Here is a 15325-nt window from a genome sequence, read left to right as displayed (position 1 = left end):
AGGTTTCGAGCTTTGATCCCTGGATGAGTCATGCTAAAGACTTTAAAAACCTTGTGGCTTTTCGTTCATCATTAAAAAAGATGGATTGCCAGTAAGCCCTTGTGAGAGACTGGCATCATGTCCAGCAGGCTTTACTTGTAGCCCTGAGTGTTTCACTTCAAAGGCATGAGCGATGCATTATGGGCCTGTATGCCAGGATAAGTAGAACAAGGCTTACTTATACATAAGCTAATGCACATTTATGTACACATCTTAATTTCTTTCTTCTTCTCTGCTACAGAAAGTCCCCTAATACTGTAACACCTGTCACCCTCCTCCTACTTTTATGTTTGAGGGATGCCAAAATCCTTCTGCACAATGAGTAACACCCAATGACACCTGACAGCAATATTCTTTGGCAGGAGGCTACAGCACACACAGAACCTCGTGATTACAACCCAAGCAGAGTGTACTTTCATTCCAGTGCCATTCTACATCACATGCAATCTCAGGTGTTTAAAGCTTAAGAGGTCGTGCAACTGCATATCTGTGTGCACACCTGTGCAACTGGAGCTGGATAAGTGCGCAAGCCAAAAATGTGACTGTAAACATACTGGGAAAATGTACCCATACTCTACCATTTGAACCTAAGTGTGGCATATAAAAGCCTAAGGGAGCTCTAATTCTAGTTATAGGCATTGGCACTCTGACATTGCACTGCTGATAAGTACACTTTTCAACACAAAAATTATGAAAGTTGTTCCTGGAGTTAGTTGAAGCCAAAATGTTGGTTGTAATATCCAAACTGTAAGTTCTATTCCTTCTAAAAGCATTTAATCTGGCCTACATACAGTATATCCAAACTTCTGCTTACTGCTTTTCTAAAATTAATTTTATACTTTTGAATTTCCAAATCCTTGCCGTAATAGTTCAGACTGCTTTGTGGATATTGTTTTAATGTCACATTGTTCCACATACAGTATTTTCTGGTAACACAGACTTCTGAAAATGTTTTCAGTCTGTAATGTGTCATCAGATCCTTCCTAACTTTTAGATCCTACTTTTACCAAATATGCTTTCTGTGATTCAGACGACTGCAGAGCACTATGAACTGTGTTTAAGATGATCTTGTGCAAATTCTTTCAAGTGCTTTTTAGGTGCCACTTGTTCTGCCGCCCTTTGTGGTAGCAAGAACTGTAATCTCTGTCACCTCCTTCTACTGTGAAAGGCACATTTAATGGAAAGGCTTCACTTGCCTTGACACCCATGCAAAGAAAAATATGCATATTTCTCTCAATGCTTGCTTGGCAAATCCTCAAGCAAGTGCTGACATGTTATGCACATGTTATGTACATAAGAGAGAAAAGTTGCTCTTAGTACTTGTTTTCTAATCACTATATGTTTACCTCAACTATCTGTTTATTAATCACTAGCATATTTTTCTGTTCGGATGATCAAAACCAAGAATAATGTGATGTCAATTGCTACTATTTCTCTGGCAACTTTTTTTCCTGTGTTTTTTTTTTCATCTTTAGCTTATCAGCTTCAGAACTGCCAGGATCCTTCTCCTTTCCCAAATGGCGACATTATCAAAAGTGACTACAGTGCTGGACAATCAATAACCTTTCAGTGCTACTCTGGTTATGTTTTGATTGGGCACAAGGTGCTAACATGCCTCCATGGGACAAATCGGAAATGGAATCATCCCTTTCCCCGTTGTGAGGGTAAGAAAAACTGCATTAAATCAAACTCAGTCTAAGTGAGAATTAAATTTCAGCTGTCCACCACATTCATCTTTAATTCATTCAATACCTTCTTTGCAATATTTCAACGTGAACATGTCTTTTGTGCCAAAGTTGTTATAGCAACGTAATTTCATAAGTTCCTTTCATTTCAGATGTGAAATGAAAGGAACAGGGCTTGGGTTTTGTACAGGGCTTGGTTTATTTTTGGGGAGTCGTCTTTCTTCACAAATCTGGAATCTCATCCAGACTCTAGTCCAGACCAAACAAACAAGCCCTGAAACGTGGGTCTTAGAATAGCTCACAGCTTTGCTTGGGGCAAGATGTTTTAAGATTTAATAAAGACAGAGTATTTTCAAACCCAAATATCGATCAAATATTTTCTTATGGTAGAATTGTACATTTCAGGTAGAATGAGATTCTTCCTATCCAAACTGAACATTACAACCATCTCAAATACTTTTACTCAGACAAATTTTATCACGCGTTTCTTCCTCAGGGACTTGGGCTATTCTGATGAAATAACTTTCTCCCACGCTTCCATGCACAGCCTCTTCCATGGACGGCATGTGGAACAAATTGAGGGGATCTTCAAAGTTTTCTTGCACTATTTGATAGTATTCTCATTCTGAGTCAGCAGTTCCTTATAAAACCATTCACATATTTTAGACTACCTTCTGTTTTCAAATTACTAAAAGGTTTTCCAGAACATCCATTTCTTCCATGCCTAAGTTCTAGCTTCCTCAGCCACTGAAGCTGCTGTGTGTCTGGTCACCTTGTGCCTTTCTGCTGCTTCAGGAATCCCAATTCATCCCAGTCAAGGCCTAAAGGCTTTTATAATAATATGTTACAGTGATTTGCCATACTTCCTGGGCAGTGTCTTGGAAATGCCCCATGAGTATTTCAACTGAACCAAACCAAACAGATATGGAAAATTTTTCTGCATTCAGTGCTCAATCAAGTCACCGGGACTATCCTGTTGTGAAGCCTGATTGCTGTCAAGCTTTGAATGTCTTACTTGTGAGGGTCTCATTGAATCATACTTGAGCAAAGTGGAGGATAATGGTACAACTAAGCCCAAACCTATTTATACCTCTGGCAGATTTAGGTTTAAAATATTTTTATTTACCAATAAGTTTCTTCAGACTGGAAATAATAATACAATTTTGGAGTGGCTCAGTCACAACCCTGTCTAAAATCTGCTCTATGATGCTGAGGTGTAGAAGGCCTGGCAACATGGATGATTTTGACCTAATTGCTAAAGATAAATCATCAAAGTACTCAGTGGAAACATTCCAGTTAACATTCTTTCATTGATTAAAAAGGGTATAAATATATATGTTTTTATTTCTAATTTGTTTGGAGCTAAGTAGAGTTTAACTTTGATGGTTTAATTTCATAAATTAACTTTTTAATTTTTCCTGTTTTGTTCTGGAGTCACTACAGAAATTGTTGCCTGTGCCTCAGTCACAAAGAATGATTTCAAGATTAATCATAAACCTCACCTTCTGCAGTTTAACAGTAACTCCTGTCTCTTCGTTCTTTTTTCAATTTTTCAAACTGACAGTCTTATAATTCTGCTTCTTACAGCTCCTTGCGGATATAATGTGACAGCTGAGAATGGGACCATCTATTCACCTCAGTACCCCAACGAATACCCCAACTCCCAAGATTGCAGCTGGCTCATCAGCGTTCCCCATGGCCACGGGGTTTACATCAACTTTACTTTGCTGCAGACAGAGCCAGTCACAGATTATATTGCTGTCTGGTAAGTCTTGGGAAATTCACACTCATTCATAGGATTCACTCACACCATAGACAGAAAAGGGTGGATGTATTGGATTCATCATACAGTTTTTGCATCACTGACAGATCTGTTTAGGATGTATTCACCCTTTCCCTGTTCAGCTGTAATGGACATGCCGCCAGATAGAATCAAAATTTTCTTAAACTCGTGAGATGCTCTTAATGTTCCCTAAACCCCACAGGATGTCTATCACTGGTTTTCTTTATTATCTTTCGCCATACTTTATTGAGAGACTGTCTTGGCTTTTCAAAGGCATGTACCAGAATTGTTTTTAAGTCTCAAACAGTTTATTGTAAAATGATATGCCGTTTAAATTTGTATAATGCATGTTTATAGCAGAGGCTAGATGGCCTTAAACCTAATACATAGACACATGTACACTCTGCAATCAGTATATAACCTCTATTGCTGTAAAGACGGGATTCAGTATGGAGGCAAGAGTGCAATACAAGGATTGTGAGAGTAATGCATTTACAATGGGAACACTGACCATTTCAATCTAAGTCAGCACTATGCCCAGATGTAGGCCCAGAGAGGATTTGGGAACTCTGAAAGTAATGATGAGAGTCAGTGGGGTTTGGGAAATGTAATGAATGGAGTGGCAGATCTGGATTCACAAATCGAACAGGACTCAACTGGATCTGACAAGGTTGCAGAGCGGCTAGGCTGTGCATCATGCATCCTGTCAAAAAATCACGATGAGCAACAGATTTATCAGAAAGGAAATTAGGATTGAGCAGGTGTTGTAAGTTTGCTTTTAGATGGGTGACTTGGTACCTGGCTTTTATTTTCAGGTTCAAGCAATGCGCTCTGGGGAGTAGGAAGCTGAGGCGAAGGGGGAAGCAATGAATTCACACTTTGTGGCTTCTGGTTTTTCAATCTGGCCAGCTCATAGAACCTTGCATTTAGCCATGGAGAGGCTCTGCACTGAGTTATTTTGCTGCTGCAAATTGATTTTTATGATTGATGTGTTTTTTGGTACATTTCATTTGGAACTAAATTATGAAATTGCATCCATATATGGACGCCACCAAAAGAGCTCCGTAATGTGGGATGAGTACACACATGATGGCTCAGACCTGCTGTATTTCATGAATATATTTGGAAGTTACTGGGGGCTGACACTCGAGAGAGGAGAGCTTTTCGCAGACCCGGTGGAATACCATCACCATCTACCTTCCAAGGTTTTAGACAGATTTAGAAGTCCTGGCGCAAAGGCCCACTGCATCTGCAATTATTTTTATGTAAACAGAATCAACTCGCAAAGATACCTAATATTACAATCAGGTATATACTGCTTTTATTTTCAATATGAGTAAGTGATCTTGACAAACATAAATGTACTTTTCATGTGGAAGGTTGGCACTCAGAAGATTTATATCCAATTTCGATTTAGATTATGTACACAGACAAAATATTTTCTAATAAACAGCTTCTGTGATGGGGATTGTTTCATTAAATGCATCATAAAAGCAGAGAAGTAAGAACACATCTAACTAGGGTTAATGCTGTTGTACCATAATTTGATATTTTTTGGAAAGTTTTCTGATTACAGGTACACTTAAAGTCTGGCAGGAAAGTAGAGAATGTATGAGCATTCTAATTTTAAATCTTTAATTGTTTAATCTTAAAATTATTAGGAATGGGCCAAAAAAGGTGTGTTAGAATGTTAAAAACTTAAGTTTAAATGATTATTTTCTGAAATAAACAGGCTGGGTGGGTTACATAAAATAAAATCTACTTATGCATTTAAAGATTTTTATGATTTTAACTGAACAAATTCTTTCAACAAATTTAGCAAATCTGCCAAGCTTAAACTTTCATTATTCTTTCTGCATAGTGGATTTAATTTGGCTGTGCTTTATTACATCATGTTAACACAACACAGATGTGTGTCTGCCTTGTTTTCTCTGGGGTGTTATGTGACAGCATATGCATCCAGATGTGAGGAGCTGCTAACTGTCCCTGTGGTCTTTAACCAGTTGCATTTGGACTTTTGCCTAATATTAGTGAAACAGCACAGTAGGCAGCAGATCCAGGATCACAGTATAAAAAAATAAAAAAAACAACAGTCAAAGGTCAAGAATTGTCCATATGTATATGGACAGTAGACATATGGACATATGCATATGCTGTTTTTTTTTATCCACGGTGTATTAGCCAAAGCATTTTTTAGGCAATTACATTGATTATAATAAAGCCCTCTGTAGCATAAAAAGACAAAAAAGAAATACAAAACAATGATGTCATCTCAAAATCTCAAAAAAATTGACATTTTCCTTTTTTATTGTGGTGTAGATTAGAAATCTTTTTTTGCAAAATTATATAAATCTTATGGATAGATTCTTACACAAAATATTTGTGTATATATATATATACAGGGGTTGGACAATGAAACTGAAACACCTCTCATTTTAGTGTGGGAGGTTTCATGGCTGAATTGGACTAGCCTGGTGGCCAATCTTCATTAATTTCACATTGCACCAGTAAGAACAGAGTGTGAAGGTCCAATTAGCAGGGTATGAGCACAGTTTTGCTAAAATATTGCAATGCACACAACATTATGGGTGACATGCCAGAGTTCAAAAGAGGACAAATTGTTGGTGCACGTCTTGCTGGCGCATCTGTGACCAAGACAGCAAGTCTTTGTGATGTGTCAAGAGCCACGGTATCCAGGGTAATGTCAGCATACCACCAAGAAGGACAAACCACATCCAACAGGATTAACTGTGGATGCAAGAGGAAGCTGTCTGAAAGGGATGTTCGGGTGCTACCCAGGATTGTATCCAAAAAAAAAAAACCACAGTGCCGAAATTACGGCAGAATTAAATGTGCACCTCAAGTCTCCTGTTTCCACCAAACTGTCTGGGGAGCTCCACAGGGTCAATATACATGGCCGGGCTGCTATAGCCAAAACCTTTGGTCACTCATGCCAATGCCAAACATCGGTTTCAATGGTGCAAGGACCGAAAATCTTGGGCTGTGGACAATGTGAAACATGTATTGTTCTCTGATGAGTCCACCTTTACTGTTTTCCCCACATCCCGGAGAGTTACGGTGTGGAGAAGCCCCAAAGATGCATACCACCCAGACTGTTGCATGCCCAGAGTGAAGCATGGGGGTGGATCAGTGATGGTTTGGGCTGCCATATCATGGCAGTCCCTTGGCCCCACACTTGTCCAAGACGAATTGACGCTGCATTGGCCGCAAAAGGAGGCCCTACACCATACTAATAAGTTATTGTGGTCTAAAACCAGGTGTTTCAGTTTCATTGTCCAACCCCTGTATGTATGTGTGTGTGTGCGTGTGGGCGGGTGTGTGTATTTTTTTCTTTGCTTTATATAAATAAATTCAGTTTGTTTATCTATGTAGGTAAAAAAATTAAACTACAAAATGTTGACTTTACTTTCCTTTAAAGCAACTAAATAACAGAATTTTATAATGTTAAATGTGCGCCAACACCTTCAGAAGACTGAATTATTGAGGAGGCAAGAGATTCCAGGCCCTCCTCATGAATTAAAATTTTAAAACCCTTGTTTAATCCAGTGGCATGTTCATTAAAGCCTGAAACTGGTCATTTAGAATCCATAGGAAATGTAACCTTTCAGCAACATTCAATATTTAATGAGTGAAGTGAAGGCTTTAATCTGTGTGCTTTGTTCAATAAATTTGTTTGAAATTGGTTTCAAAAATTGATGAAAAAAAATACAGAAAGTGCTGAAAGATTCTTTCTTGTTTCTTAACAACCGTGTGGGTTTTTCAAAGTTTTGTTTTACTAACATTGACTGGTTTATCTCTAATGCTCTAATTAAATCTGTCAAACAATGAAGCACATAACAAGAGGTTCACACTGATCCCTCTTGTTTACCCTTAATCTCCAGGCAAACACTAACATAAATTGTATTTTGTTTTGTTCTTTGAATTTTATACTTGTCAGGAGCAAATCATATCAGAAGCAAAGTTTTTAAATGTTTCACAATCACGTAATCTGAAGAGTGGCTCAACAGATAATGTATGTATTATATACATAGGATAACACTGAGATGGCTTAAGAAACCTAGGAATTTAATATCAATACTGAGAAAACTCAATATCTTTAAAAGATAAGCTTTCAGGTACCTTTTCACAGGAGACGCCCACTGAAACAACTAAACTGTTTACTATTAACTGGAACTAAAACCATTAGTAGGAGCTAATGCAAAATCAAAACAATTTGGAAGATAATGGATGCTTAAAGTGACAATGAAGCATCCTTAAGTCTTTGTAACACACCCTTCTAATATATTTGAGAAAATATTTTGATCCCAATGCTTCCCATAAACAGCTTGAGTTAGAAACAAGAGCTCTTTGCAGTATATCCTCGTCTTCTGGGTTGGCATTTCCAAGCAGCAGCTACACTAACACCAGTCTTTTAGGCTGACTCTCTCCCCTCCAACCATTTGGCGAATCCTTATTTTTATTTCCTCTTTGCCTTCAATTTCAAATTCCTAATTAGCCATCGACTTTTGCAATACATTTAATTCATTTTAATGTTTCAGATTTGTTCTCTCCCGGTTTAAGAGTAATCAGTTTTTTATCCTTGTCATTTTTAAGGGATGGTCCTGATACATCTAGTCCCCAGCTGGGAGTCTTCAGTGGTAACACAGCATTAGAGTCAGCATACAGTTCCAGCTCAAAGGTCCTGGTTCGATTTCATTCCGACTTCTCTACTGGAGGATTCTTTATCCTTAACTTCCATGGTGAGTCAATTCTCCTGCATTTTTATATAAAGTTTTATTTTCATGTTTCTCTCTATCTGCCTGCCTGTCTGCCAAATTGTCTACTTAAGTGCCAAAGCACTGAACTTGGTCAGGCCAGATGTACTGGTTTTTATTATACTCCCTTGTCACTGTAAAAATGACCATTTTAAATCATGTTATGATAAAGGCACAGATCCAGTCAAATTTTGTGCTCCAAGTTTTGAGAAAGGTTGTTAACTCTCTTGACCTCTGTTTTCAATTAAGATGATGTTCTGCTGCTACTTTATCAGCTTACAAAGATAAAGTTATGTTGAGCAGATTATTTTAGTTATTTAAATATTGATTTAAACACTATATTCTGTCTACGTGAACAGTAAACTAGGTTATGTTACTATTAATATATTGATAAATTGTTTTATTGTTTTACATACCTTAAATAGTAATTTTGTAACTGCATGCTGTGATTAACCTAATCTAAGACTAAATATCGGATGAGATCAACTATCTGTAAGAACAGTGCTTCTTTGGGATTTTTGTGATGTCTATGACAACAGCATTAACAAAATAAAAACACATGAAATATTTTTAATCTTTTACAGGGATTGCACAAAGGTTCCCAAACTTTATTAAATAAACATATGCACGGTAATGTTGCATATTTTGTTGTTCTGTAATCTGCCACAAGATTTTTTTCTACCTTTTTTCCCAGCTTATCGTCTGAAGAAATGCCCACTTCCTCCTATTGTGGAGAATGCAGAGACGATCTATGAAGACGAGGATTTCCACATAGGTAGTAGTCCTTAAAGATGTTTCTTTTGAATTCAGAATTTACTAGAAAAAAACTTGCATTGCTCTTACTTAACCTGATAATGTAAAAGATAGAAAATGTATTTGTACAGTGAATTCTAAATTAAATTGTGCTGCTCACTTTTCAGGTTGAATCACTTTCATCAGCTTTATTTGATCTGGTTCACAATGACATAACAACCAAATATTGTACACAATCGGACTTGTGAACTCATTTTCTGAATTCACAACTCATTGTGAAAATGAGTGAAAATAAGTTTCTCAACTCACTTTTAAAAAATTAATAAGTCTTATTTTTTTATAAAAAGACTTGTTATTCTAAAAAATAATTATGATACTTGATAAGTACCATGCATTAACTACAGAAAATAACTTTTTTTCCCCCCATTTGCTATTATAATACCAAGTTTCCTTCTGGTTCTGTGGCTTCTCAGTTTGAGAAGATTCAGAGGCATTAACATGAATACCAGGGGATAATCCTCATTTAAACTGGCATATTTACAAAAGTGAAACTCACTTTTGTCTTAGATTTGTCTTTATTTTTTCCACAAGAGGAAGAAATGCTGTTAACCACAATCAGGCACACAGAGGCATAAAGTCTAATCTATTTCAGCATTTTGTAATCCACACCATACAACTATTTTTCTAACCTAATTATTTAGAGCGCTTTAATCAAAATCATCACCATGAAAGAGACCAATTGTTGCACCAAATAGTCTGAGGATACAATTCAGTGTAATCTAAAAGTTAAGTTTGGCTAAATTAGTTCTCAATAAACATGAAGGTGGTTAAACTGCATTGGAGAAAGAATCTGTTTGAAAGAACTACATACCATTTTTTAACCTGCATCTAAGCCTTGCTGATACAAGAGTGAATGCTTGCTCAGGTGATGAAAATATATTCAATTCATGCTGAGAGGCTGGAAGGCATTAATAATGTTTTTTCTGCTAAAGAACAAGATTACTATCAGTGATCTGCCATTTTACTTTGAACCAGGCTGAATTTATTCATGTTCATAGTTCGCCAATTAAATATTCTGTACTAACTTACTAACATGAACAATTAGTAGCTCCTTCCTTTTCAACAAACACAGCTCAAAACATTGTTTAGCTAATGACATCATTTGCCATCTCGTGTTTGTCAGCTCTGTTTAATTTTATGCTGTTCTCTTTCCTCACATAAAATGTATTTACATTTCCATTGACCAATGAAATGTTTTTATTTTGATCAAACATCTATTACTTTGATTTAAGACAAAGTGAAAAGCCCATTGTGAACAGTTTTGGATTTACTCAATCTAACACATCTGCACATAACCTCAGGAAGTTTATCTCCACCCTAGCAACCTTCTGATTAAAAGACAAATCTGCCTGCTGAGCTACTGGCTTTCTGTCTCTGAATTGCTCTTTCCATGACCTGGCGCCCTACAGCGAGTTTAGCCTAACATGCCACCTAACCACAACCTTCCAACCTGCTAGACATTTACTTCAGGAGGCTAAGTCTTAAAGCTCCAAGCATAAAAAAAAGACATTTGACAGCCCAGCAATCGACTGTTGAGACGGCTGAGGTCAGGTCAACACCCCTACGCTCACATTTCAAAAACTAAAAGACTGAAGAGGGTTTTTTTCCCAGGGGTTTCCCTGTTTTTATCAGACAACACTCTCACACATACATTGAAGACATGATATTGCTTTGAGAAGCTCAGGCAGTCTCTAAAAGGTTTTGTTTAATACAATGTCTTTAGTTGTACGTAGATTGAGGTCTGTTAAATAGATTCTGGATTTTCTATGAGTGGAGTTGATCTATTAAAATGACTGAAGATGAACTAAAACTGGAATATGCACGTTATTTAGAAGTGTCTTTGTGAACCTGATGTTATTTTTATTAGATTTGTGTAATTTTTGTATAGGTTGACTTGTATTACGGAACAATTTTCTAAGGTACAGAAAAGTAATTGTTAGGGATGCACAGATGAAAATTAGGATCTGCATCTCCAATATCATTTAATCATCAAAATAATCAGCAGATTATTTGATTAATAAAAATATTGGTTCACAACAACCCTCCACTACCTCTGGTAGTGGAGAAATGGTAAATTGTAAGTGCTTCCTTCTCATACAGTGGTGTTATGATGTTTTTCACTTAAAGTACAATAAATAATATGTAGTTAGGTATTTTAAGAGAGAGAGAGAACACGGGAGAGACAGGAATTCAATATTGTGTGTTGCTGGATGAAATCAAATTCAATCAAAGTAGGATTCAATTTCAGCTGAATATAGGGCTTCTTCAGTACGTTTCTTGGTAACTATGACCACAACTAATAGAAACAATTGATGTTTTTAAATATAGTAAATGAAATAGGTCGAAGTTTTAGCAGTTAGCTGTTTTTATGGAATTTCTCCATAGAATTTCTCAAACTGATTTACACAAGATTTATAGAAGAATGCACTTTTTTTTTTCTTCTTTGGGCTCTTTCAACAAACTGCAAATTATTAATTTTATTTTAATGCTGCAAACTTTTCCCATACTATGGAAATGAATCACTTAGCTCCAACAAGACTTTGGATTTTTTTCTTTCTTATTCTAAAAGTTTGTCTTTCTTTTGAGCTGAAATCTAAAATTTAAAAGTGACAGAATGTGTTCATTTTTCAGTAGGAAATGTCAAAAAGCTTGACATATAATCTTTCTTCCACTTTCAGTATCTCTTGAGGCATCAAAGTCACTTTGCATTTGTGTCCGTTAATCAGGATCTCACATTTTAACATGATTGAAAATTGCATGTTGCCAGTTTGTTGTGGGCCGACGATTACACAAACAGTTCTTTTTGAAACCCCACTTTGGGCTGAAGGGAAAAGCCCACGCACAGCCTGGAGGAGGAACAGTACAGGAAAGCATTATGTCAGTAGTTGCAGTGTTGGCGACATGTTCTGGACCTGGAAACATATTTTTCTCAACAAAGTTGTGCAACACTTTAGATGAGATTATGGTTTATGCACATCAAACAGCACTAAGCAGGCAAAAGGTTTTTTTCTTTGATGTTACAAAAGTATAAATCTTTAAGTAAGCTCAGGGCTAAAGTGAGTGTTCATGTTTGTTTAGTTCAAACAAAGTTTGGTCAGAGTCTTGTCAAAAAGGTTTGAAATATATATAGAATTGAATCTACTGGAAGGCTTTTGAGAATTTGAACCTGTCAAACTGAACTCTTGAAGTTAAAAAAGCAATTAGAAGGAAAATAAGAAAGAAGAATTGATCAATTTGAAATTTTAAACATACTTCAAAGAGATGCAAAAATTTCAAGCAAATGACACATTTGTCATTGAACAAAATAAAACTTAAATGTGTTTCAAATACTAAACATGTTTAAGTATTTGTGGAAATGTTGATCTGTGTGTACAAATAATAGTCTCGAATCCTTCCTTTCAAGCCTGGAATAAATACATTATTCTTCTGTTTTTATTTGGGTTTTTTTTTTCACTTTTCTTTGCAAAATCTGAATTGCACAGAAGAATTTATTTAAAATATTTTGTTTTTTGTTTCACTAATAAATAAATATGAAAATCATCAATAAACACTAAGGTTCAAGGTACTTGAATATATATATAAAAAAGAAAGTTGTTGAAATAATTACGTAATGCATTTTGGTGACCAATAGTCTTTTATTCAATTTCTCAGGTGATATTGTGAAGTATCGCTGCTTACCTGGGTACACACTGATTGGAAAAGCAGAGCTTATGTGTAAGCTTAATTCCCACTTGCTTTTTGAAGATCCAGCCCCAAAATGTCAAGGTAAGGCACAATATATATAAAACTCTGCTTTAATATGTTGGAAATGAATTGTATTTGCCACTTGATGTTAATAGCAAGGTAGAAAAAAATGACATTTCTGGAAGAGTTTCTGTGCAATTTCATTAATAAGGTAACATATTAAGATCAAATTATGATTGAAGTCTGTTATTTTATAATGGAAGCATTTCTGTGTGCTTATGTTTGTGCCTATGAAAATTAAAAATAACTATTGTAATTACTATCTGAAGTCCCTACGACATAAATATAAGCTACTTCATGTCAGTTTTCATTTATTTATTTATTTGCCTAATAAAGAAACACTGAACAAGTTAAGATGTTAAATGTGAAAAATGTTGTAACATGTCAGAGTTTAAACTTATGTCAAAGCTTTAGAAGAGAAATTTGTTATCCAACCAAGTCTGGGAAGCATAGAGGAGTGAAAGCTGAGATAAATAGTGTGATTTCTAAGTGACTGAAATGAGCATTGACCTGCATGTTGAAACTGTACAGATCCCTCTGTTAAAGTAATAGAAAATAGTTTTTAAAACAAATAGACTCTCTTATGAAACAACTCTCTTATCAGAAGACATGAAAAACCAAAAAAGAAGTTCTCCTCTAAAAGATAAAGTTGCAAAGTTTGAGTCAAGCTTGTTCTTATGTCCTTTCACTGATCTTGTAGTTGCTTAAGGCCATTGACAGGAAATAGTAACGTATAGAGTCAGTGGATTTTAGACTTTTTGCTAGAATTCAAATATATTATTTTAATCCTGGATACCTGTCCAGTGTGACCCCGCCTCTCGCCCAGAACGTTAGCTGGAGTTTGGCACCAGCAACTCCCGTTAGAAAATGGATGGATGGATACTTTAGTCCTAGACAAGCTGTGTTCTGAACCTAGCAAAGTACTTTTTAAAGACAAACATAACCTAAAAGAATCCAAATTCCTTTTAGGTGTTTGGATTCAGGTGTTGACAGATGCAATATCTGGGCTCAAGTATATCTTGTTGTATATGCATATGTTTGTCTTCTCAGTTTTCTTTATTTTTCTCTCTTTCTGCGAGGGTAGAAGTAGACTCAGGATGTTTTATTGTAATCTTTTTATCCTTCCATCCCTTTGTGTCTCCTTTCCCTTTGTATGTTTTGCCTTATCTCTCTGTGTTTTATCTCTTTCTCTCATTTTTTCAATCTCCATGTCCATTACAGATGATGTATACCCAAAAAATACTTAGTTTTTTGATATATCAACTGAACCTTTATAGCAAATGTTGTGCTCCACTTCTGAAAGCAAATCTCCTTGATCTTTGAGTACCATACTGCCAAAAAGAACCCACTTAAAAACAAAACAGAATCTTGTATTTGTAAGTGCATAATAGTTATTTTCTTGTGTTTGATTGCATCCTTTTTGTATTTTTTCTGCCTTTTTTGTCATTCCACAGCTCACATTATCACCAATAATTTGCAACCCCACTTCTCCTTTAGTGGTTTCTTACCTGACTTTTTTTTTTTTTTTTTTTTTTTTTTATCTCTCCAGCTCAGTGCCCAGCAAATGAGGAGAGGTTTTCATCATCAGGAGTCATACTAAGTCCTGGGTTTCCTGGCAACTATCCCAACAGCCAGACTTGCTCTTGGCTCCTTCGTATGATTCCAGGTAATGGATTTGATGGCATTCTGTTTTCTGAATATGATTGCGCAGTTAGTGTAATCTGGGATTATACTACTGCACCTTTTTTTCCTGTCTGGGTAATGGTAGCTTGTAGGTGAACAGCAGCTGAAAGTAAATTGCCAGTATCACCTGTTATTACCCGTGTCTTGCACTATAGCAGTGCTGCTGTCGATAACATTTTTGGTTTCATTACCACTCATAAAAAATTAGGATGTTTTCTACAGCTTAAGCATAATAATTGATAAACTGGCACGTCTTTCAGACATCGCAAGGGGCATGCCTGACAAACCCCAGTTCCACTGCCAAGGCACAGATATGAATAAGGTCCTTAGTGGTCTGTGTAAAAATAACATAAACATAGACTCAAATCCCAGATAAGGCTTACATGCATCTATTGTTGGTAAAAATGTTCTTTTTGTCAAGGGATGAATATAAAGTGTGTAATATGTGAATTAGCTTTGTTTGTATAAATTGTGCACAAACAATTTTAAATTGCTATACACGTATTTTTCATGCAGTCTAATACATTTGTCTTGTTTCCCAGGTTACACCATAAATATCTATGTGGAGATGTTCCACAGTGAGAAGCAATTTGATGAACTGGAGATTTTTGATGGTACGCAAATCTCTCACCACTATTTGCTGCACATGACAACATCTTGTCATGTGCAGCAATACATCTATACATATAAATACCAATTGGCAGTAAGCTTTAATTCATTTTTATTCAAGAATGATAACATGATAAGATACACAGCTCTTCATTTACCTTCATAGTGTTCAGATCTAACTTGAGCTCTTTTAA

General features: G+C 36.0%; 1 protein-coding gene across 1 annotated transcript in view; it reads left to right on the top strand.

The window, feature by feature from the left end:
* The window catches only part of LOC129364073 (CUB and sushi domain-containing protein 1-like), a 386251-nt gene that overhangs the window by 318937 nt on the left and 51989 nt on the right, over nt 1–15325 (top strand). Inside the window, exons 44-50 of the mRNA XM_055036496.1 lie at nt 1515–1703; nt 3312–3489; nt 8122–8267; nt 8977–9057; nt 12747–12860; nt 14389–14505; nt 15065–15136. Of these exons, the coding sequence (XP_054892471.1) occupies nt 1515–1703; nt 3312–3489; nt 8122–8267; nt 8977–9057; nt 12747–12860; nt 14389–14505; nt 15065–15136 (897 nt within the window). The remainder of the gene's footprint in view (nt 1–1514; nt 1704–3311; nt 3490–8121; nt 8268–8976; nt 9058–12746; nt 12861–14388; nt 14506–15064; nt 15137–15325) is intronic.

Source organism: Poeciliopsis prolifica, unplaced genomic scaffold, assembly GCF_027474105.1.
Source record: "Poeciliopsis prolifica strain line A6 unplaced genomic scaffold, Auburn_PproV2 SCAFFOLD011, whole genome shotgun sequence".
Taxonomy (NCBI): Eukaryota; Metazoa; Chordata; class Actinopteri; order Cyprinodontiformes; family Poeciliidae; genus Poeciliopsis; species Poeciliopsis prolifica.
Note: the sequence above shows the minus strand (reverse complement) of the source record. Positions and strands in the feature narration are given on the sequence as shown.